Genomic DNA, 25,845 nt, shown 5'->3' on the forward strand with positions numbered 1-25,845 from the left:
AGGGGGAGTCAAAATTGAATAGGGGGAGATAACCAAGATAGATACTGAATCAGGGTGTTTACATTTTGGCTTAGGAGACTCAATTTTCAGCATAGTGGAATAAGGCACTCCCAAACTCTACACCTCCATAAAAGTAACAAGAACATTGACAAAAACTTAAAATAAACTTCTTCAGAATTCTGGAAATTAAATACAGGCTCACAACAGTCTGAGGAGTGTTTATTTGAGGAAAAAAACAAGTGACTCTCAGGAAGAACAGCAAGACTTGTGGAATTTTAACTTGCCCTAATTCCATTCTCCTTTCATCAGTGCTACAGTAACCTTGCACACCAACAATCTTTATTTGTGGCATCTTTGAAAGCCAGCATGGTAGCAGCCGCTGAAGAGGATAGAACAGGTTTGGAGCACCTTAAAAACCCCATCCCAGAGAATTGCTATTAATTGACCTGTCCAACAGCATGCTAAAAAGCTCCATTCTCAGGGCTTGTCTTTATTTGACTTAGATTCAGAACTTGGCCTGTGTGAACAGCACTACCCACAGAGCATTTGTCAAAAATAGCCGGTGGTAATTGCTCACCATCATGGCTGCCCAAGGCTCCATTACCAGGTAGTGCCAACAAGAGGCTGACCAAAAAATACAAAAGGAAAATCTGGGGGGATGAGATAGCTACAGTGGGTTTTATAAAGCTCCTGCATACACCAGGAATCTAGAGGGCCACATACATATCCAGGGCTTTGTAAGAGCTGAGAAAACCTGAAGATCTCACTTCCGGCTGACCTTGAGGCTGTGTGCAAGAAGGAAGTGAAGAATGAAACAGAGTTATATGGCTTGATGGAGTATTGAATGCATACCCCAACATACACACACACAGGCTGAAAGATTTACGGATTCACAGCATTTAAGGAAGTCTGTCATGTCATTAGTGGACCACGAAGTGGCTTCATGTATAACGGACCTTCAATAAAATTAACTGACTGACTTCTCATCAGAAACCACAGAAGCCAGAAGGTAATTGAATAACATATTCAAACTGTTGAAACAAAAAGATTGTCAATCCAGAATTCTATATCCAGCAATATTATCCTTCAAAACTGAAAGAGAAATTAAGACATTTCCAGAGAAAATAAAATCTAAGAGAAACACCTGCCATACAGAAAATACTAAAAAGAATTCTTCAGGCTGAAATGAAAGGACATTAGAGAGTAACTGGAATCAATATGAACAAGTAAAGTGTGTAGCTGGGTGTGGTGGCTCACACCTGTAATCCCAGCACTTTGGGATCCACCAAGACAGGTGGATCACGAGGTCAGGAGTTCAAGACCATCCTGGCTAACATGGTGAAACCCCGTCTCTACTAAAAATACAAAAAAAAATTAGCTGGACGTGGTGGCGGGCGCCTGTAGTCCCAGCTACTCAGGAGGCTGAGGCAGGACAATGGTGTGAACCCAGGAGGCAGAGGTTGCAGTGAGCCAAGATTGCACCACTGCACTCCAGCCTGGGTGACAGAGCGAGACTCTGTCTCAAAAAACTTAAAAAAAAAATAAAAAAATAAAGTGTGTTGGTAAAGATAAATATGTAGGTAAATGCAAAAGACAATAGAATGTATTTTCATTTGTAATTCTTTTCCTCTCCCATCTGATTTGAAAGATAACTGCAAAAAGCAAGAATTATAAAACTGTGTAGATGGGCTTATAATGTATAAAGATGTAATTTGTATGACAATAGTACAAGGAAGGGGAAGAGAATAGAGCTATATTGATGCACATTTTTTGCAAACAATTGAAATTAAGGTGGTATCAATCTGAACTAGTTTTAAGTTAAAATATTAATGACAATCCTCAGGGCAGCCTCTAAGAAAATAACTCAAAAATGCATAGTGGAAGAAACAACAAGAGAGTTAAAATTGTATACTAGAAAAATACCTAACACAAAGAATGCAGTAATGACAGAAGATAGTAATGGCAAAACAGAGGAACAAAAAGGAAATACACACAGAAAACAAATAGCAAAATGGCAGGCATATATCCTACTTTATCAGTAATTACATTAAACGTGAGTTGATTAATGCTCCAACCAAAAGGCAGAGATTGACAGAATAATTTTTTTTAAAAACAACATGATCCAACTATATGCTGTCTACAGGAGACACACTTTGAGTCAGACACAAATAGGTTGAAAGTAAAAAGATGGAAAAATACATGTCATGCAAACAGTAAAGAAAGCTGGAATGGCTATGCTACTAGCAGACAGAATAGACTGTAAGACAAAAATCATTACTGGAAACAAAAAAAGAGACATTTTATAATTATAAAAGGATTGCTCCATCAGGAAGACGTAACTATAAATGTATGTGCACCTAACAGCTATGCCCCAAGATACATGAAGCAAAAACTAATAGAATTGAAGGGAGAAATAGAAATTCAATGATAATAGCTGGAGGCTTCAATACCCCACTTTCAATAATGGATAGGACAACTAGAGAGAAGTTCAACAAAGAAATAGAAGACTCAAACAACACTCTACGTCAACTAGACCTCAAAGTCATCTATAGAACTCTCTAAACAATAGCAGATACATGTTCTTCTCAAGTATAAATTAGACTACAAATTGAGCCTCAATAAATTTAAAAGATTGAAATCATACAAACTTCTCCAATCACAATGGAATGATTTTTTTTTTTTTTTTTTTTTTGAGACAGAGTCTCACTCTGTCACCCAGGCTGGAGTGCAGTAGCACGATCTTGGCTCACTGCAACCTCTGCCTCCCAGGTTCAAGCGATTCTTGTGCCTCAGCCACCTGAGTAGCTGGGATTACAGGCATGCACCACCACACCCAACTAATTTTTGTATGTTTAGTAGAGACAGGGTTTTGCCATGTTGGTCAGGCTGGTCTTGAACTCCTGGCCTCAAGTGATCTGCCCACCTCGGCCTCCGAAAGTGCTGGTATTATAGGTGTGAGTCAACACGCCCAGCCCTGGGGTGAAATCAATAATCAGTAACAAAAGGAAAATTTGGAAATTCTCAGTTGTGTGCAAATTTAAAAACACACACAGACACACCCCTAAATAAGCAATAGTTCAAAGAATAAATCACAAGAGAAATTAGAAATGAATGAAAATGAAAACAAAAATACAACATATCAAAGCTTATGTGGTGTAGTTAAAGCAGTGGTCATAGGGAAATATACAGTTTAAATGCTTATGTTAAAAAATAATTTTATTGCATGTATATTATACCTAAATAAAGCTGATATTAATGTAGAAAGAATTGGTAGCCCATATTTTTGACTGTATAAATTTGCATACTACCATATATTTGTAGTTGATAAGTTTTCTCTTTTTGTGGTGTAATTCAGGAAGAATTACTAATACTTTCTTTTTTTTTTTTTTTTTTTTGAGATGGAGTCTAGCTTTGTTGCCAGGCTGGAGTGCAGTGACACAATCTCAGCTCACTGCAACCTCCACCTCCCGGGTTCAAGTGATTGTCCTGCCTCAACCTCCCGAGTAGCTGGGATTACAGGCATGTGCCACCACGCCCAGCTAATTTTTTTTTTTTTTTTTTTTTTTTTTTTAGTAGAGACAGGGTTTCACTATGTTACCCAGGATGGTCTCAATCTCCTGACCTCGTGATACGCCCACCTCAGCCTCCCAAAGTTCTGGGATTACAGGCGTGAGCCACCGCGCCCAGCCCTAGGAATTATTAACACTTTCAAACCACATGTAAAGTTCACTGAAAAAAAAAAACCAACATGGTTTTTAAATTGTGTTAATATTAAGCTTGTAGTTAATTATATGCATGCTAAAGTAGTTAGAGAAAAGTGTACTGATGTTTGCAATTTACTTTGAAATGTAATAACAACCAGAACAAAAAATAAGATGGGTTGACAGATAAGTAGATATGTGATAAAAAACAAGTGTAATAAAATTATTTTGGTCTTTTTGCTTCTGTTTTTTGTGACAGGGCCTTGGTCTGTCCCCCAGGCTAGAGAGCTAATTATAGCTCATTACAACCTCAAATTCCTGGGTTCAAGTAATAAAATGTTAATGGTAGAACCAGTTGATATGTTTATGGGTATTCACTATAAAATTATTTCACTTTTGTTGTAAGTTTGAAAAGTTTCATAATAAAATGTTGAGGAAAAAACAGTAAACTCAAAATGTCATTCTGACCCTGAACTATTTACTATTCCATAATTTACCAAGTTAACATCCTACTGATCAGAAAAAATTAATATTTTCTTTAAGGAGCCCTAGCTCTTTTCTAGGCAATACTTTCTTATACTCTGGGAACTTGATGTGTTATATTATAGGTAAACATTTTGAAAACAATCACCAGAGAGGTGTTATACAAGAGCGTAATGATATTCTATGAGGAAATAGGATCTTATAACCTCAGAGTCAAAATTCCTAAGAGACTCTTCCCAGAGACTAGAATTATATTATTTATATATCATATTATTATATTGTATATTATTATTTATATTATATTTTTTAGGGATTCAGATCAGCTTACTTTATGTCCCCTAATTTCTGTAGAAAAACTTGGGAAGTAGGCCACATGTAGACAAATTAATAAATTCATGCCTGCTCAAATACAGTTCATTTTTCCATCCTGCCATTTTCCAGCACTATATTACTTCTACAGATCTTGCTCTTCTATTTTGAGAAGGCAGTTTAGATGCCGCTAAACTCATTCTCTGCTCTCCCCGCATAATCCTGCAAAGCGGCTGGTGTTGAGGCTTCAGTGTTCCATGCAGAGTGATTTTCCAAGTGATGAAGCAGATTCTAATCAGTCTAAGATCCAAATACAGACTGGGAGTTGGACCTCTGCCACCTTTCCCTCCAGCTCTCGCAACACAATGGGGAATTCCTGTGAGGATCACTGGGTACGCTTCAAGCTACCCTGATCCTATGGCCTCATTCCAGTCACAGATCTTCCTGTCTGGAGCATTTCCGGCCCTTCTGTCCTTTGGCTTGGAGAGTTCAGCTCAACCTGGGAAGGGACAGAAGACTTTGGGGTTATCAAAAGCCTGTTGAATTATCTGATGCAAGGCTAACTGGTTTGTTTGCCTCCCTGGCTCTCTTCCTGAGCTTCAAAGCAGCTGAGAAAACAACTTTTTTCTAAGTCTTGGACAAGGAGGAAAACCCTGGCATGAAGGATTTCTGTCGCAGACACTTGGCATAGCTAGAGGAAAGGTTTGTTTAACTTACCAATGGGTTTTATTAGCCTAGGACTCCAGTTGAAGTGAGATAATAAGGTCCCTGTAGAAGGACGTTTCAGTCAGTGGGCTTCCTCCCTAATTTCTCGACAGGACCCTTGCATGAAGATGAAAAGCATCAGATACATTCAACAAGGAAATCCCCGCTGAATTTATCAACGACCACATAATCTTGCTGATCATGAGGGAGACTGAGACAGGATTAAAAAACTAGCAGGACAGGAAATTGTGGATGGATGCAAAGTCATATTTGGGAGCTATCTACTTCAATTGCTTCTTGCTGTACTTCTCTTTGCTGAATGTATTACATTGTCTCTGGGCCCCACATCTTATAGCAGATAGCAGGGACAGAAAGAAAGCCACTCCTACCACCTGTCCTTACAGGAAGAAACTCTTCTGCTTATAATTTTCCTCTGCCAGGTCATTTCACTCTTCCTTTCATCCCCCAACTAATGTGAGATTTGGGGTTGGGGTGGGAAGAGGAAGGAAATAGAAGACAGGAAGAATTCATGACTGGTGTACAGGAAGCCTTCCTGGCACAGGAATTAGAGAAGAGAAAGTAGAAGAATCAGTGCCAGCTTACCCTCAGCCTCATGGCTGCCTATTCGTGTCTGCTTTCCTGGGCCACAAAGGCAAAACTCACTTTTTCCTAAGGTTGGGGCTGTATTGCAGGAACTCATGTAAACTGCCAGGACCAGAACTCTATAAAAGCAGCCTCCAGGCCGGGCACAGTGGCTCACACCTATAATCCCAGCACTTTGGGAGGCTGAAGCGGGTAGATCACCTGAGGTCAGGAGTTCGAGACCAGCCTGGCCAACATGGTGAAATCTGGTCTCTACTAAAAATACAAAAAATTAGCTGGGTGTGGTGGCAGGTGCCTGTAATCCCAGCTACTCGGGAGGCTGAGGCAGGAGAATCACCTGAACCCGGGAGGCAGAGGTTGCAGTGAGCCAAGATCACACCACTGCACTCCAACCTGAGCAACAAGAGCAAGACTCCATCTGAAAAAAAAAAAAAAAAAGCAGCCTCCAGGGTAGCCTGTGCCCAAGGTTCCTGACATCTCTGTGCTGCCTGCTCCACACTGGCCTTCCTAGCCACCCATGAAGAAGGGCTGGGCTGGGTTGCCTCAGATGAGGGCCACACCTATACTTTAAAAAGGAGGACCCAGACACTATCCCTAGAAGGTGTCGCCATCCTGGAGAAGGCCTGGGGTTACTATGCCCAGCACTTTCTGTTCTGTGGCTCCTTTTCCACTTTCTGAGCCTCTTGGAAGTGGGATCAGGCCAGGAAAAACATGTGATGCTATAGCAAGCTGAAACCAAAGACTTGACTTTGGGCCTGGCCAAGCTGAGAATCTTGGCAGTGATTGACTGGGAAGCCTGCTGTTTTCTATGGCATTTTCTGAGTCCCCTAACTCTGGGAAGAGGGAACCAGATAAGTCCTAAAAATGGATATGAATCAGTAGAGCTTCTGTGGGTCATCAATTTGTGCATTTATTCACTCATTCATTCTTGTATTTCATAATGAAGCTTCTCTTACGTATATAGCACCACACTAGAGGTTTGTGGGACCAGAAGCAGCAACAACAAGAATGGTCAAATAGATTATGTTAAATTGAGGTAACCACTAACCATAAAACAGTAAAGAAAACTAATAATTAGAGAGTACAGATAAAGTATGAAGAGATTAGAGAGAGATGACTTTAGGCTGGAGAAATCGGCTGAAGCTTCTGGAAGAGGTGACATTTGTATTTAGACTTTCAGGGATGAAGGGCAGAAGGAAGACTGCCAGTGTGGAAGCTCGCGAACAGCTGAGGCAGCCCGCACGGATACCCTGTCCAGCTCCCTTCTTTGTCTTGAATCATGCAATATCCATGCAGGGAAAAAAAAAAAAAAAAAAAAAAAAGCCCTTATTTGCTGTTATGTATCCTGCCTCATTTAATTTATTATCCCAGAAAAGTAGATTGAGTTGTATGTGGCAGATTGGGAGCTGCCATCGTGGTGGTTAAAAGTACAGACCAGGTAGTACAGAACCAGGTAGCCTGGGTTGGAACCCAGCTTCAGTACTTATAAGCTACCTACCTTTGAGGATTATTGTGAAGATTAATGTCCGTTGGTTGTTGTTGTTCTCATCAGCATTATTACTGTAGGAACCCTGGAAGTCTCCCCTACCCACCCCAGTCCTATTGTACTTTCTATCATTACAGACCATTTCTCTTTTTTGAGAGTCTTATATTACAATGCAGACACACCTGAGAGGGCTAATGCGGGAAGGTTTACCAGCCCTCACTTTATGGGTAGAGAGAATTAGCTGACAGCTTATTTACTGAGAGCAAAATAGAAACTTGGGGAGAGGGACATAAAAGAAGGAGGAGAGAGTTTACAAGGAGAAGCCCATGGGCCCCAATGACCAATTTTCCTTGCACACTTTATTTAGAGTACATAGGCCTCTGTGTTTCTACTTGTCATTGGAGAGAAACCTCCACACACCAGCATAGGGATGAAGTGAAGAACAGTGAGGAAGATGCCTGCCCATCATTCTAGGAGCCCTCAGCTGAAAAGCACCATATTGGGCCCTAGAGAAGGGAACAGAGTGAGATTACAGAAAATGCCCGAGATCTGCTGAGTCCCACTGAAAATTCAGAGCTTGCCTCTAAAAAATAAACTGAGGTAGAAACAGGTAGCACTATTTTAATAAGTGCACATTTACAGAGTGTAAATTGAATCTGCCTGGCCCAGAGTGTGGTACTCAATAAATGCTTGTTGATGGATGGATTGAATGCCCTAGAGTGAGGAGCACATAGTAGAATGTCACAGTGGAAAAAGCCCAAAGGCTTCCCTGTATTGTCTGTCTTCCGCCACCAGAATGTCAGCTCCATGAGATCACGGACCTCTCTGTCTTGTTCCCTGCTCTATCCCCTGCACCTAGAACAGTGCCAAGCACAAAGAAAAGAGCCCAGTAAATATTTGTGGATTGAAAAAGTGCATGGATGGGTGGGTGGATGGCACAAATAACGAAAATTGCTTCCAGATGGTAGTGGGATTGGGGATCCAGCATCGAGTACATATTGGATATACCTTAAATGTTCCTCCAAAGAATTGATGGATAGTTGGATCAATTAATCAAAACAGAGTCTCACGATGTTTCCCAGGCTGGTCTCAAACTCCTGGCCTCCAGCAGTCCTCCTGCCTCAACCTCCCAAAGTGCTGAGATTACAGGCCTGACCCCTCCGAAGAATTTTAAAATATGGGTGACCACTTTCCTTGCAAGGATAGGTAAAGAGAGGAGAAAGTGTATTTGTTAGAGTGCAGTTAAAGCCGAGCTGGTCTGATATGAAGGAAATATTCAAGAAGAAACAATTTGGCTATTTGTGGGAGATGGGATTAGCTGCCCACATACCACATACCTACCACAAGGAGCCCCAGGCTTTCTGAGCCACATATGTCTACACTCATTCTTGCTCAGTTACATATTTCTTTGAACCCTCAGACTTACAAAGCAAACTTTCACACATTGCACACAGGTTTGAGTGCGATCAGAATTTTTCACTAGGGCCCTGTTGTTTTATTAAGTACCTAGGCCTCCCTGCAGGGCATCGTGTACTGAAGAAGACAGAATGATATTTGAAAACCACCTAAGTCAGACAATGGTTAGAACTCCCCAGATTTATGGGATGGATGAACATCTGAATCAGCACAGCCTAAATTATCTGCTGGGGGGTTGTCTACTTTGGAAGAGGTTAGTTTATAGTTTGAATGGCAGAAGGGTCATGGGGCATTAATTCAGATCAAAAAAAGGGAGGAATCTATATGTATCCACAAAGATACATGGCAAGCGTCGCTTTTTTTCCTGAAATATACTGGGCTAGAAAGCTAATTTACGCTTCCTCTCACTAATATATAATACTACAGAATCTTCAGGTTAGAAAACTCAAAAGCAATATGCATCTTCATATAGTATATAATAGTATATAATACTAGTATATAATATTACAGAATCTTCAGGTTAGAAAACTCATAGTAAAAGCAATATGCATCTTCACATAGTATATAGTAGTATATAATACTAGCATATAATATTACAGAATCTTCAGGTTAGAAAACTCATAGTGAAAGCAATATGCATCTTCACATAGTATGTACTAGTGTATAATACTAGCATATAACAAAATCTTCAGGTTAGAAAACTCATAGTAAAAGCAATATGCATCTTCACATAGTATATACTGGTGTATAATACTAGCATATAACAGAATCTTCAGGTTAGAAAACTCATAGTAAAAGCAATATGCATCTTCACATAGTATATACTAGTATATAATATTATAGAATCTTCAGGTTAAAAAACCCATAGAAAAGCAATATGCATTTTCACTCCAGTCCTCTTACCATGATGTTTGCATTGAAGTGTTTGTGGTCATGGATTGCTTTGGGCCTCCAACCATCTTCTTGTTTGTCATTTTTTCTTTTGAATTTTGGCCCCAGTCCAAACACATTGCATCAGGCATGGTTTCCTGGGTGAGGAGGAGAGCAGGACTATCACCTCCCTTGTTCCACATACTATATCTCCATTGATATAACCTGAGAACTTGCTAGATTTTTGAGAATTACATCTCACAGCTGACTAATATTGAACTATAGTTAACCAACATTCCATTTTCTGAATGCTGAATCTCATTTTGCCTGTTCCATAATGAATCATTGGTGCTCTGTTCTCAAGGACAAGGCCTTTCATTTAGTTCAATAAAATTGCATCCCAAACAATGTGTAGGATTTGTTCCAACATTCTAACCAAATTGAGATTTGTTTTGATATCATGTTTATCTAATCTAATATATGACCTCTTTCTCTAAATTTTTTGTCTTCTGTTCCTTCCCATCAATTCAACATCTCATCAATGGGTTTAGTTACATGATTCACAAGTCCAAATGTCCCTCTTCAGTGAGATCTCATGATACTCTATTCAAAATTGATGCCCCCACCTCCAATCCAATACACTTCCTATATTCTTTATCTGTTCTTTTCATCCATTGCACATATACTCATCGAATATAACATATTTTATTTATTTTGTACTTCTTATCTTTCTTTAGAATGTAGGCTCTATTAGAGGAGCAATTTTTGTCAGTTCTATTCCTGCTGGATTTCATATTTGTTGTACGGGTGTCACTGAATACATCAGCAATATCATTCAAGTCAGTAAGACCAAGCTATAATTCAGTACATTCTGCTAGAGGTTGCTGCCCCTCACCAGGTTACTACTGACCTTTTGGTCACTCACAAGTCCACTTAATGGTATTAGCACCCAGCTCAACTTATCTTCACTTTATCCAGAAGGCTATCAAGAGAGTTTGTCACATTTTTTGCTGAAATCAGATATTTTTTGTTGGTGGTAGCCCTCTGATCTATCAATCTGGAAGTTCTTTTCCGAAGAAAGGAAATGGAATTCATCTGACATAACTTATCACTTCCTTTTTTCTAACTGCACACAGATCATCCTTATGATGACTCCTTTTAAATCCTGCTCCAGAAGGACAGTGCATTAATCAGTGACCTGTCCAAACTCTTTGATTTCCAGCAGGGAGGTCCCTCCAGGTGTGAGATCCTTTTGGCTGGGGTTCAGGGCTTGCTCATAGACTGGCTATTAGGAGGTGCAGTTAGCACCACAGAGTTGGAAGGCTTAGGCTCAGATGCCATTCTTGTGTCGCATTGAAATATTACATTCTTTTTTTCTGGGTCTCAGTTTCTGCAATGCATAAAATAAAAATGGTAATATTTTTAAAAATATAGCATGATACTTTATTTATTGCTATTTACACCCTTTTGGTTTCATGTCTAGTTGCTACATACAGACAACAAAGATCTGAGTTTTTTTATATGTTTAGTTTATTTTTACTGCTATTTGATCTAAAGGATTTACGTTTATCTTATCCATTTCCTTTTTTACCACTCTTTCTGGCACAGCTATAGTTTAGGCCCTTATCATCTCATCACTGAATTATTGGAGTCACCTCCTAACTGGCCCCACATCTCCCATCTCTTGCTTCTCCATCTTAGACTCTTCAATCAGGCTAATTGCCTAGAACCTGGCTACTAAAAATGTGGTCTGTGAACCACAGCATCCTCGTCTCTTGGGAGCCTGTTAGAAATGCAGACTCTCTCAGGCTCCACTCAAAACCTACAGAATCAGAATGTGTAGGTCAACAGTACCCACAGGTGATGCAAACCCACATTAAAATCAAGAACCACTGTTTTTTCTTCTACCATGCCATTCCCCTTCTAAGGGATACCCTTAAAATTCACATTGAGCCGGGCTGGGCGTGGTGGCTCACGCCTGTAATCCCAGCACTTTGGGAGGCCAAGGCCGGCAGATCACGAGGTCAGGAGATCGAGACCATCCTGGCTAACACAGTGAAACCCTGTCTCCACTAAAAATACAAAAAATTAGCTGGGCGTGGTGGCAGGCGCCTATAGTCCCAGCTACTCAGGAGGCTGAGGCAGGAGAATGGTGTGAAGCCGGGAGGCGGAGCTTGCAGTGAGCCAAGATTGCACCACTGCACTCCAGCCTGGGCGACAGAGCTAGACTCCATCTCAAAAAAATAAAAAATAAATAAATAAATAAATAAATTCACATTGAACCATCTCCAAACTGTCTCAGGCAGAAAGCGATCTACCTTAATTTTCAAATGAGATATTTTTGACATGGAAGTGTAAATGCCCATCTATATACTTTCTTCTCATTGGTTCTGAGAATGATGAACTAGTTTATCTAAATAACTTTAGAACATTTGTAAAAATTACTGCAACTCAACTGGAGACTTTCTTCTGGTAGAAGCCAAGTGTATTGTTATTTGGTGAGTGAGGGTTAAGGGAACCATATGTGATGGGTTAGTTGGAAATGTTCCTATTATTTATTATGAACTTATTTTGTGTTTGACACAGTGACAGGTATTTTGTATACTTAATTTAATCCTCATAATAATGCCACTTAGGAAGGTGTTTTTATCACCATTTTACATGTGGGGAAACTGAGACTTAACAAGTTTAGGTTGTCCAGAGTCACAGTTTTGGTTAGAATTCAGGTTGCACTGTAGTAACAAAGATGTCAAAATACAGTGGTTGAGACAAGTGGCTCTGCCCTGAGAGGACTGGTGACCCCGAGTGGGAGACACTGATGCTCTCTGAAGCCACCCAGCTTCCCTCTCTCATGCTGCCTTGTCATCCCCAGAGTGTTGTCCACACCCATTTGCTTGGATCTGGTTCCTGCCTTGGGAAGAGTGAAAGAGAAAGTGAAGAGCACGCAGTTTTCTTATGAAAACATAATCCAGAAGTTCTACCTGTGATTTGTACTCACATTCTGCTAGTCAAAGCTTGGTCACATAGCCACACCTACTTGCAAAAGAAGCAGAGAAATGTGGAAACTTGGGGAGTTATTTACTAAAGGGAAGAAGGGGAATGGCTGCTAGAGGAAAATTGTAGGCTCTGCCATAGGCTCCTAGCTGATCAGTGGAAGAGCTAGATTCCAAGCCTATGACTAAAACCTGTGATCTTTTCATCACATTTTTCCACCACTTCTCATAGTTGACAGCAAATATTTGTTGAATTGAGATAGGCCAAGATATTATATATAAGCCTTTTGATTATTTGAAATTGTTTCTTCTTTCTCTCTTGCCTCCCTGATTACCTACATGGTTCAGAGTTCAAACTGTCTTTGTTTCTGATAATGTTGTTTTAATGTGTAAAACAGGAAACTGATAATAATCTTCCTTCAGTAGAAATCCTATAATAAAATAATCCACCAAGTATTAGAGGTTCTGTAGAACTATGTGAGATGTGATAATGGCTTAATGATACTGATTTTTTTAAATGATCAAATAACCATCTCCTTTAAAGTAAGTGTTGTCTTAGGAAAATGCCATTGCTGAAAACATTTTTTGATATTTTGGCTGGTATATCAGTTAACTCTTGCTGCACTAATGCTTCATGACTCCACTACCAAAATCTCAGAGGCATATAGTGATATTTAACTTGTGTATCTGTGGGTCTCTAGGGGTCAACTCTTTAGCCTGAGCCTTCCTGGCCAGCTCTGTTTCAGGTATCTATTGCCCTCCTTCTGAGATAGCAGACTAGCATGGACATATTTTTCTCTGACGATGGCACAAACGTTAAGAGAACAACTAGAAATACTTGAGGCTTTTTGAGGCCTTGGCTGGGAACTGGCACAACCTGTGTCGTGCCACCTGGCAAGTCATATACCCAAACCCACAATCAAGGGCCATGGGAAATGCTCTACACCTTAAGTAAGAGAAAATGTAGTCACGTAGTAAAGGGTTTGGTGAAGGACCAGGGCCAACAAAGAAACCTTCAATTGCTTTGCCTTTTGCAAGCTATTTTGAATATTTGCAGTGATAGTAAATCTTTTAAAGGTATCTTTGAATTTTTTTAGTAAAACAGCTAAGTTTATAAATAAAATTAGAGAATCAAGCTAGGTTTATTTTTGGGCAGAAAGGTAGCTATTTAAGCATGTGTTATAAAATAATGAGACTTATTTCTAGAAGAATTGATTCAAGAATATGGCATTTGATGACAGAATAGTTGGAATAAGTGTACAACCTTTTAAGGTGCCCACTTTGAAAGGATAACACTCATTTAAACATTGGGTTATAAAATTTTTTTTTAAAAAAATAAGCCTTGTGACTTACAGTCCTGTGTTGCCACTTTGTCTCAAAGTGGGAAGGGGAGTGAATAGAGGCCCATCCCTGATCCTTTGACTAACCCTAGAAAAATGTGCTTTATGTGCAGATTCTTATTGCCAAGTCCCCTCTGGCTCCCTTCACCTCATTTGTCTACACCATCGAGGAGGAAGGCCTGGTTCTTCAAGGTAAGATCCTTGGATTAAGCCATTTCTTTAAGCTTATGCTCAGTGCTGCCCATTGCTAGTGGTAATTACTGCTATGGTTCTGATAGAAGCTAGCTCCAGACAGAATCAAAAGCCAAGATGCATTGGCCAGTGATATGTCTCCTAATGAGAGCAAGAGAGTGACAGTTGTGGCAAGAATTTGACAGAGAAGATTGAGGTAGGGCTGAAGGAGACCTACAGAATTTCCTAACAGAATGAGACAAACAAAACATGAGGATCAAACCAAGAAAGCTCGGAATTGCTACCACCCCATTCCTCTTTGCAGATCCTATGGCATGAAGTGGGCAATGGTTCTGACACCAGTGTGGAGGTGAGGAGCCAATGCTGCCCCAGAGCCTTCTTGCTTAACAAGCTAAAGAACCATCTGGGTTGGCAGCCTCTGGGGCACAATGTCATGGCTCCATGAGCCCTACTTCCCTGACTCCTTCTGGTTATCTTGTTTCCTTTTCCTGTCCTGTCCTGACATGGTCTTCCTTCTGGGGACCAGACCTTTAGGACCTGCACCTTGTGACATGAGCCCAGGACTTAGAAGGAGCTGAGTTCTTGCTTAGGGTAGAGCACCCTGAGGCCACGTCCTGGAACTCACTGATCTACAATGGTGGTTCATTCTCAGATGCTAGATACGCCGGTGGTTAGGAAAGGCACCCGATTACAGGTCTTTCCAGAAAACAATTAACATGAAGGGGTAAATTCAAGCACTGTTAGAAGAGTCAGCCTACAAGGTCAGATGTACAAAACTGCTTTGTGGTTGAGGAAGGATCCGCACAGAAGTGCTCAGGATACACATCTGTCCCCTGCTGTCAGGCAGGAGACCCCACCCACAGAGATGCTTAGGTGAATATCTGGCCTGACCCTAGAGGAGCATATTGTCACTGCTGTCCATGGGAGAAGTCCTGCCCTGAAGGATTTATAAGTTAAATATTTTTCCCAGGTTTATGAAACAGAGCAGTCCCTGTAATTTCCCCATGGAGACACAATGCAGTGCAAAGACCTAGCAGGGATTATGTAGGGCAGGCTGGAGAGTTCATGCATCTAACTAAGGAAAAGGCTGCAGCCTTCCCTTTCCTTCCCCTTCTAAAATGTCTGCTTCTTAATGGACTCACAAAGCAGCATGTTTGTTTGGTGCAGCTGAGCTCCACAGCGGGGACTCTCAGGTCCACGAAATTTGGGGTGAGAACTACGACCTTTGGCTCTTAGCCTTTGACTTATGCTATCCAAGTTCCTTGGTAAATATTTTTTTTTACAATTGCAAATAGTGTTTTCTGACAAAAGAGCAGAGATTTTAAGACCAGATTAAGCAAAGCAAACAGCAGGCCTCTTTGTTACATACTCTCTAAGGGTGTATAACTAATAAGCAATCAGAAAGCTGGACTTTTATTTACCCAGTACACAGGGTGGCATTCAGCTCTTCATTTTTAGAGGCCTTCTTAAAAGATTAAAAGTATAGTAAGTAGCAAATTTCGATGAAGATTTCAAGAAATTCTATGGAAGATTACAAGATAATTTCAGGAGGAAAAAAGTTTGTTCTGCTCAGATGACGTGTGTGAAGAGGCTTGATGTGATACACGCACCCTGATCACTAGGCATTTTGTTAAATAGCATTTCTAAGCCTGGTCAAATTTGCATAACTTTTGGGATAACATTTGTGAGAAGAAGAGTCACTGAGTTGCCTCTCTGATGCTCATTGCTAAGATCATGATTTTAAGAGGGAAGAGAAAGTTATTTAGAGAAAGTAGAGCCTGGAAATACAATGAATTGGTAGAGGTTAAAAAACTGCAAGGAATGACTTTTCGAAAAAGTTGGAAAACTGGAGAAAGTGGATCACTAAAGGAGGCTGACCTGGAGCTGTGTCTAGGAAAGAGAAAATTTCAGGAAAATGTCTTATAATTCAAGAACAACAACCACTAAATAAAATGCTTGGTTAGGAGACCTCAGAACCTCAACTGGTTGCTTTCTAAGTTGTTTTCTCTATCCCACTCCCCCAAGCTACACATCCCTCTCTGAGGTTTCCCAGAAGCAGTGGAATACCTCTGCTTTTACCAGCAATGCCCCTGAAAACAAACCTCTTGGCACGCCCTGCCTTCTTGCTGTGTGCTCCCAAAGACTTTGGGAAAACAAAAAATGCAGGTCCCCAGAAAATGCAGGCCCCTCATTTACTAGAAAGAACCTTTGGATTTTACCTTCAGCTTTGGTATAATCTTGAGAAAATCTCTGGGCCTTGATTTTATCAGCTGGAAAATGAAAACATTAACCTTGATTCAAGACTTTGAAAACTGTCGTAACCCATTGATGGGTCATGAAGTGAAATTGATAAATCACAAGCAGCATTTGAAAACAGAGAGAGAGGGAAGACAGAAGAAAGAGAGAAGAAAAAATATCAGATTATATCACACATATTGTATCATTTCATAAAATATTTCTTGTGTGATTGTGTGTTTGTGAATGTCCACACACATTATGAGTTTGTGTGGGGGCCACAGCATAAAACGTTTTTCTTACGTGGATTGTTGTAACCATCCTGCGGGATATCTAACAGCCTTGTCACATCAGCTTTGTCCGATCCTCCTAGGAGAGGATGTACTCATCATTCCCTTAGCTCAGCCCAGTTGTACCCTTGAGATCTCCACATACTGTAACATCAAAGCTAATTTTTCCCCCTTCTTACCAGATGACCAAACTAAAAGACACCTGCACGATTCCCCAGGTTTAAAGCAAAGAAACCCTTGGTCCTGGGTGGAAAACTTGGAAAGGTACCATCAGTCAAGGCCAAGTAGCTTTCCTTACATGAGGAGCTGCACTGGCAGGTGAGCCCCGAGTTGGTGTGGAGGTTGGCACCTGGAGCTCTGGGTGGGATGTGCAGCCCATGTCCAGGGACTTAGAGACAGACAGGGCACCTCCTGTGCTGCCAACTAGAAGGGAGGCCGCCAGCCACTGTGGCCGACATTCGGTCTTCAGTAGAGCCGCCTGGATGGTGGAAACAAGCCAACCACACCGGCTACCCGTGGGGGTAGGGAATGATCCCTTAGTGCCTTTTATCCCTTAGCAAGCCCCAAGATGCCTACTGGCCTGCTAGCCCGGAGATTTTATAATACCTGAAGAACTCCTGAGTGCTCAAGCAGAGGGAGGGAATAAAAGGTGAGGGCAGAATTGGATTTACCAGCTCCACAGGCCATTTCCCTCACCGGTTCTCAAGGATTAGGATGCTGAGAACAGTCAGCAACTGGGGGCCTTCTACCCTTCCCTCCCCTTTGTTCACTGGGATGGGAAGGACAATAAAGCGGCAGGCTGGAGAGACTGAGGGGTTGGTTAGAGATTTCTCAGGCTGCTTTTTGAAACACTTGAAGGAGCCGGTCCATGCTATTGTTGTAGTAAAATAGAAAGCGGAACTATTCTCCTTTTGCAAAAAAAAAAAAAAAAAAAGAAGAAAAAGTAAATGAAAGAACCCCCCTCCTCCCAGCATCTTCAGGAGGCCTCAACTCAGGCCATTAACATGGTAATACCATCCTGTTTGCATCTCCTTTGTCTGTCCAGCGTTTGTCTGGGATCCTGGCCTCTGGATGCTGGAAATACTTAGGCCCCAAAGGAGAGGGAGCTTACAGCCACCAATTTCCTGAGGGTTTGGACTCTGAGAGGAAGCTAGATCCCAGGCAGAGAGAGAGTTGAGCCTCTCTGTGCAATGAAGTGGGAAAGGTGGGGGTAGGAGGGGATCTCATGAATCCATTTTTCCTTTGGTCCCCAGAGTTCACCATGCAAGTCTCAGTGCCCACTAAGTGAAAAAGCTCAGCAGTTTGGCTAGCCTCTTAGAGTGATGCTCTGGTGTGCTGGGGCCTAGTGGAGAGGGAAGAGCAGGAGTTGGTTCTGGGAATCAGCTTTAATGGTGTGTGCCCACAGAAGCACCTGGCAGCAGAAAGGAAAGGGAGTTTACAGTGAGCTCCAGGTTGGCCCATGTCTCCTCTGGTCATGTCCTTTGTTCCCTTAGCAAGCCCCAAATGTTGTGCCACCCAGAACACAGCTGGGACTCAAGGCCAAGAATAAAGATTCTGTCACTGAAAGCAGCTGGGCTGTGTTGCTGGCGCTGCAGGAGGCCTAGAGGAAAACCCAGGTCCCAGCTCTCCGGGAGCCCTCCTAGTTTTCAGTTGCCTCATAGGCACAAACACCTGCGGACTTGGTGAAACAGAACCTAAGGAAGGGGAGGTCCAGGGGAATGAAGGGTTGATCTAGCACAGCCTCCCCTTTACTCCTTTCCTCAGGGATCTGGGGAGGATTTGTAAAAGAGAAGCCAGATTGTTTGGAACAGGACAGAAGATAGTGGCTTAGTTCCTCAGTAAGACAGAAGTGTGTTTTTTATATCATTTTTGCAAAATCAAACTCAGGTATGACAGGTTGAATTTGGATCCTGGGGCTGTCGTCTATTAGTGTAGGTTTGAATGAGCAGCATAAACCATGGAGCGGGAGCTGGGGAGACCAGGGCACCCTGAGACAGGTCTGGAGAAGGTGCTGGAGATGAAATTAGTTTCCCGTATCTCCAACCACTTGGCATAGGGTGGCAGAAGAAAACAGAAAACAAAGCAACAGCGATTTTTTTTAGAGCTGGAAAGCTATGTGCCTCATCTTTCTTGCTTTACTTTTGCAATCAAGAACGGTTTGATCACCTTTTGAAATGTATCAGGAAAGGCATTAATCTCTTCTGTTTGTTCCCTTGTCACAAACTTGCATTAAGTTTTCCCACCCCATTTTTTTAGTCACTGAGCCAACTAGATGATTTATTGAAAAAAATTTCCCCCAAATACCACCAGTTGAGTTCATCAAGATTTCAGTTTGAATCAGTAACCTATCAAAATGTTTTATGCTGCTGGACTCAAAGTGACCCAGAAGATTCTCAATTTATTTCCATCCAGGTACAGAGGTGTCTGCATGGTAAATACCACCTCCGCACCTGGCACAGCCTGGCATCCTTGTGGGAACCTGGGCAAAGAGCCCTGGAACTCAATGGAGCAAAGAGAATGAACTCCTCTCCCAGAGGTCATGGAGAAGAAGGCAAAGCAGGCCTGTCACATTGTCCCCAGCCTGCCAGGTGCCACTGCAGCCTCGGAAAGTTTGTCTAGGCCAAGGCGCTGTCCTTTGCTGCTTCTGCCTGCCTCTTAGTGTGGGACCTCCCGGGGAGTTGAGAAAGGAGAGGAAGGACTCCTATCTGCTCAGTTCTTTTCTCCCCTGTGCACATTCACTTTACATCCCCTCCCTCCATGACATCTTCTCACACAGGATCTCTGCTTTGTTTACTTTTTTTTTTTCTGGCAATTAGCCTTGAAGAGAGATTTTACAATATTGGGAAATATTTTATAATATATGAAAAAATATTTTAAATACAGAACAGTACAGAAAATCATAAAAGAAAACAGGTGAATCTAACACCCCAAATAAACAAATACTAAAATATTGTCCCGTTTGTTTCAGATTTTTTTTTTTTATTTACAGGAATGAAACTTGACAAACTTTAGGACACCTTTGTACCTATTCCTGGTCCATTCCCTCCTTATCCCACATTCCTCCACAAAAGTGGAAACTCTCCAGAGTTTGGTCTACATCTTTCCTCTCCATTCTAAAAACTTTTCTACATATATGTGAATCCACACATAGTATAATGATTGATTTTGAGTGCATTCTGAAATTTGCATAAATGGTTTATTGTACATGATTTCACAACTCGCTTTTGTTGCTTAACACTGTTTTTGTAATATAGCCATGTGATACACAGGTCACATGATACACAGGCCATGTGATACACAGGTCACATTCTTTCACCTTAGATATCCACATCCATTCAGTGCGTGAATGTACCACGTGCTACCCACTCCCCTACTTATGGAAATTTGATTATTTGTAACAATTTTATTACCTGTGTTTCTTGATGTTTAGGTATGAGAGTTTCACTAGGTATATATAAAAAATGGAATGGCTGGTCAGAGTATCTGCACGTTTCCATTTTTACTATATCTTCCCAAATTGCTCTCCAAAGACTTTTACCAATTTATACTCGTTCTGGAGATAGTAGACCAATTTCTCTGCAGCCTCGTATAATCTTAAGTTTGTTGTCATCTTTCCACAGGCAGTCTTCTCATGCCTTCTTTAGGGATGCACCGCACTCTAGCCTGAGTGACAGAGCAAAACCCCATCTGTCTCTCTCTTAAAAAAATTCTTCATTTCCCTAAAGTTAACTATATAATACTTCCCAGAAAGCGAGCTTTTAATCTCATCCATCACCCTGATTCTCACTTGAGGAAACTGAGTTCCAGAAAGGTAAAGTAATGTTCACTGCCTCAAAATTGGGTTTGTAGCCCTTTCTAAGCCCTCAGCCTGGGCTCCTAAGATTTTAGAATATCTGAAGTGGGTTTGGGCCCTCTCATCTTCCATCATGGAAGCCCCTGTGGCAACTTACCTCTCAGGCTTCATGAGCCTCTGTTGAGATACTTCAGGCCTGTCCTGAAATTTGAATCTGGAAATTCTAAGCTAAAATGGATTGGTCATACTGATACAATAATCCTTCAATGAAGTCCCTGAGTGCAGTTCGATTATAAGTTTGGCCAGGTGTAACTATAACCTAAACTAACAGTGGTATACATGATAGAGATGTACTGCTTCCTCATGTAATGCCGAGGAGGAATGCAGTCCAGAGCTGGTTTGGCAGCTTAGCTCTACATGTCTATCGAAGAGCCCAGGCCATTGACTTTTTGCTCTGTCACACCTAGGATGTTGCTGTTACCATGATCCAGAATGGTTCAGCATCATGCCCTCCATCCCAGTAGCAGGATGTGCATGAGATAGAGAATGGTGGTGGGAGGGAAAGCATCCCCCTTCCCTTAAGGACATTAACCAGAAGTTATACACATTATTTCTGTTCATATGATGTTGGCCAGTCTGTAAATATATGATCAGAAAGGCTAAAAATGTAGTCATTAATCTGGGTGGCCATATACTCAGCTAAATTTTGGGAGTTCTGTTATCATGAGAAAAGAAAACGAATATTCGGTGACACAGCCCTTTCTGAGGAGCCCAGTTGCAGAGATGAGGTGCAATAGTACAGACTTAAGGGCTGGGCTTGTTGCATAATAGAGTTATACTCTTCAAATGCAGCATAAATATCGTATGTATTGAAAAGTGCCATCAGGACCCTCTTTGGTTCCAGACTCTAAAGCAGAAGAGAAAGGGTATCACTTCACCAAGGATCAGCACCCAAAAATCTTGTTCTGCCCACCCAAAACAGAATCTCCTTCAGGAAGGAAATTTAGTATGTATTTTGCTTTTATGCAGTATCCAAGTAAGAAATTTCAGTGAGAGCTACTATTGCTTATAGCACAAGGCAGGGCATGAACTTGGGTCCAAAGTCATAGACCAAACACTTTTTTTTTTTTCCAAAATGTTTTTTCCTTTCTCTACTTTTTAAAAAAAATATGAAACAAAATATCAGTTGGAATAACGTTATAGAGAAAAACTTTATTCCAAGGCCTGGACTATAGTTAGACTGGATTTACATTCCTCTTTTAGAACCTGGAAGCCACTGGCTATCTTTGCAGAGTTAACAATTTGCATTTGCAAAAATGGCCAGGTAACAGTACCAAAATATGTTAAATCAATTCAGGTTGTTGATTTTCTTTGAAAGTCTCTTCCAAAGAACTTCATGTTCTTTCTGGAATATGATTTAAGCTGCATTTCAGTGAGTTCAGTTCAGCAAATATTTGTTGAGCATCTATTGTTCACAAAGCATGGTGCTCAGGGGTCAAGGGATATAAGGCTGAAAAAAAAAAAAAGATCCCTTCCTTTTAGTAGCCCAGAATCTAGTTAGGAGAGATGTAGTTAAATAAGTTTAATCAAAAGCAAGCTGTGATACCTACTACCAAGGTTCAAACAGTGGAATATAGAATGATAAGGGGAGTAGACTTATTCCAAGTAGGATGACTGAGGTAGGTTCCTGAGAGTACGTGGGACTTGGACTGGATTTCAGCTTGTGAATACTGACAAAAACCGCATTCCATTGTCTCTTGACAGAAGCCAATTTCTTTTGCTATTTGAGGATAGATTCAGGGACACTGGGGAATGCTGATTAGTTCCATCACTAATGCTGATTAGTGGTGAATGTTGAATCATGCTGACTAATGTGTTCTAAATGGATTGACTCAACAATAAAGGGAACGTTGAGAGTCAAGAGTTCAGATCCTGAATTTCACCGATGAAGTATAAAGCATTTCGCCACTTAGTGCTTAATTTTTTTGTCAATTAAAATGTGCTCGTGGGTGAGAATCCAATAAGTCATCTTGACCCATGAGGGCTTTACAAACTTCAAGGATAACAGACAGCTTAACAGCAACTACCAGGACAGGCTTATGCAACCTTGGGTTATTCATAGTGCACACAGAGTCAGAACACCCATCACATGCTGCTCGCCAGCCATGCGAAACTTCTGTTTCCTCACACATGCCATGAGAACTGACAAACAGTGCACTGAACTCACAAAACCCGACAAATAGAGGAGCTTTTGAAAAATCTTCCCATCTACCTACTGGGGTGTCTGTGTCTTTCTACAACAAATGTCGCCACAGAACTAAGGGCTTGCATTGCAGACACAGCTCTTTCTCTCTTTTGACATCTCCCCAGCTAGACTGCTTGAGAACCTGGCCTTCCATGTCCAGATGTTTACTGAATTCTGAAGGCCTCCCAGAGAGCCCAGGTTCTTTTGTTGCTCTCCAAATCATTTCCCACAGAGGCTGACCGATGTCCTGAAGGAGCCCTTCAATAGGGAGGATAAATGAAGGCAGATGAAGACATGACCCCCTGAGGCTTGCCCACATCCACTCGAACAAAGGGTGTGAGGCACAACCTTGTAAGGAGTGTTTTGGTCAGCCGCGTCCCTATGCGAGGCCAAGTCTCCCCCACAGGGCTGCTTTCAATGGCTACCATCATAGTGGAAGTACTGGGCATTTGTTAAGGACTGTGGTGTGCTAGGTATAGCACAAAACATCTAAATCATGGTTCCCTGCCTTTGTGAGGGCTTCCTCGCTACAGATGGCAGCTGGCTTTCTCAGGGGAAACTTGGGGGTCATAGAGAAAGCTGAAGAGGGTGCTTGCTTCTGTGGATGACCTCTTCCCACCCAGTGCAGCGACACTCCCCTTTTGTCTATAGCTATCCTTAGTCAAGCCAGGGCTGCGGGACCCTAACCCACACTTCCGCTGTGTTTCTGGATCTCTGGTTTGTGAGGCCAGGTGGCTCTGTGGGCAATAGGTGTGAAAGAGGACTGCTGCTGGAGGAAAGTTCCATTTAGGTTGCTGGTGGGAAGTTAGTGCATTTCATAACAATTTTTTTTTCAAACTTTCTCTCCTTTTTTTTTTTTTTTTTTTTCTCCTTTAGGCCTACAGAGGCCATAGGGATACTGTGACCTTTGTCTAGAGTTGATGGGGGTGTGATTTGTGAAATAAAACAGGACCGTACTGCTTGGAAGAAGGAAACGGAAGCTGACATAATGGGGATTAATTAGTTGATTGCTGTTGAGATGGTAACAGATTTGCTCCTAAACCATTGAGCTAGTGATTTCAGACCTAGCAGGGAAGGTGAAGATGAAGAAGCCTTTGTTCAGGTCTCTAGATGTGTAGGGCTGAGGGCTTTGCCGCCATGGGATGTCAACAGCCATAATAATAATTTGCACTTATATAGCACCTTTCAATCAGGCACCTCAAAGCGGTTTAACCACATTAATTAATTAAAGCCCACAATCCCCCTGGGGAGAGGAGGAGGATGACTAACAAGATTTGTAATTACAGGAGGGAACATTTCCGAATAAAGTATTGTCTACCAAATAAAAAGAGTGGGTGTAAAGGAATTGGGGTCTCCAAATAGTAACTGATTCAGAAATGAAATCATGGAATGATGTGGGAGGCTGGGGGCGGGCATGGGCAAGGGGGTCGACTTTGTGTCAGAGGGAGGTCGATGGGCTCAGAATTCACTGACAGGTTCAGATCCAGCCGAGAAGTGGAGCATGTATGGTATTAGTGGCATTTGAAGGTCATTAGTGGCATAACTATTGTAGTGTAAATTCAAGTTTCATTGGTATATTGTGTATAGCCCTGCAGAACAAAGACTGAGACTCATGCAGTATTTAATAAAGGATGAAATGATTTCTTTGGATTTAAAGCCCAAAGCTGGGCCAGTCAATTAGCAAATAACTCAATTGGTGACCCATAGGATAATTTAGTCGTTTCCAGTAGAACACCCAGCCTACACGCTCCTACTGCCATGAGGCTCTGATTGAAGCATCAGGCTGGGTTCAGGGCAAGGTCTGGGGGCTTTAGCCCCTTCGAAGCCAGGCATTAAATCTTCCCAGCCTTTGGCCTTGTGACCTATCTTACCCAGGTTGTTAGTGACCTCAAGCTGTCCTCTGTAGAATCACTTTGTACCTGCTCCTCCATCAGAGATTTTTAGTGCATTGAGGGCTAGAATCAAGTCTCATCCTATTTCATGTCTCCTATGAGTGCCCAGCAGAGTGCTGTGCACCAAGTAGGTGCAGATTGATGAAGATTGATGAAGAACAACTGAGTCCTTTAACGACTCAGTATTTGTTGAGCACATACCAAGTGCTCAGGTAAAGCTTGAAAACAAAGCTCAGTGTGTGCCTGCCCTCCAAAAATGTACTCCAAGGAATGGGAAAAGACTTACAAACTATTAACTATAATATAAAGCAGAATCACATCCAAGCCCCGGGCAGCAAGGGCAATAGGAAGAGCATCTTATTCAGCTGGAGTGAATCAGGGAAGGTACTGGTGTGCTGCACATGGGAAGGCAAGAAGGATTTGGGTAGACCTGGAAGAGGCAGAGCAGGCAGATGTCCCAGGCTGTGACCATGTGTCTCCCTCTGAGTGAGGTACATTTTGAGAACTTGGGATGTTCAATAGAATGTTGGTGAAAACCAAGGTGAGTTTTCGCATTTAATCAGGAAATGTACATTTCCTGTGGATTCTTATGACATGAATTGGTTAATTTCAAACATCAAGGGACTATTTGAGAAGTTGGAGGTGGGGTTCAGGATACACTACACCAAAATCCGGCACCTTGGCCTTGAAAAAACAGCAGAGGCAGGAAGGCCATTGTCACCTTCCCCTCACTCCTCCTCTCCTGAAGCAGGTTGTAAAATGTTCATTCCTGAAGTGTTCACTCTCTACCCAGAGGAAAGGAATGTCCTTATCTCTGAAGACACAGGGACAGAGAAGAATCTGAACAAACAGGCCTTGCTAAATTTCCCCCAGTTTATTCCCATTAGATCATACTCTTTAGTCCTCCAATCATACTTCTGCCTGACTATCTACTCTTCATCAAACTTAAGCATAAACATACACAGATTTCCCTGGTTTGGGAGGTGGTCTTTCTCCTTTTTTTTTTTTTTTTTTTTTTTTTTTTTGCCAGAGTCTCACTCTGTCTCCCAGTCTGGAGTACAGCAGTGCAATCATAGCTCACTGCAGCCTCAACCTCCCAGGCTCAAGCGATACTCCAACCTCAGCCTCCCAAGTAGCTGGGACCACAGATGGGCATCACCACACCTGGCTAATTTTTTATTTTTTGTAGAGACAGAGTCTCTACTGTGTTGCCCAGGCTGGTCTTGAACTCCGGGCTCAAGTGATCCTCCAGGCTCAAGCCACCTTCCCAGCTTAGCCTCCTAAAGTTCTGG

The 25,845-nt window shown here is 41.8% G+C and overlaps 1 protein-coding gene across 18 annotated transcripts in view; it reads left to right on the forward strand.

The window, feature by feature from the left end:
• The window catches only part of RAD51B (RAD51 paralog B), a 799,436-nt gene that overhangs the window by 637,096 nt on the left and 136,495 nt on the right, over positions 1–25,845 (forward strand). For 16 of the 18 annotated variants that reach the window (XM_054530766.2, XM_063715899.1, XM_063715902.1 and 13 more), the window contains one exon: positions 14,020–14,098. In XM_054530766.2, coding sequence (XP_054386741.2) covers positions 14,020–14,098 — 79 coding nt within the window. Of the gene's footprint in view, positions 1–14,019; positions 14,099–16,805; positions 21,969–25,845 lie in introns of those variants that run through there. The other 2 variants (XM_063715897.1, XM_054530769.2) reach the window with 1 other exon arrangement.

Source organism: Pongo abelii, chromosome 15 (assembly GCF_028885655.2).
Source record: "Pongo abelii isolate AG06213 chromosome 15, NHGRI_mPonAbe1-v2.0_pri, whole genome shotgun sequence".
NCBI classification, from domain to species: domain Eukaryota; kingdom Metazoa; phylum Chordata; class Mammalia; order Primates; family Hominidae; genus Pongo; species Pongo abelii.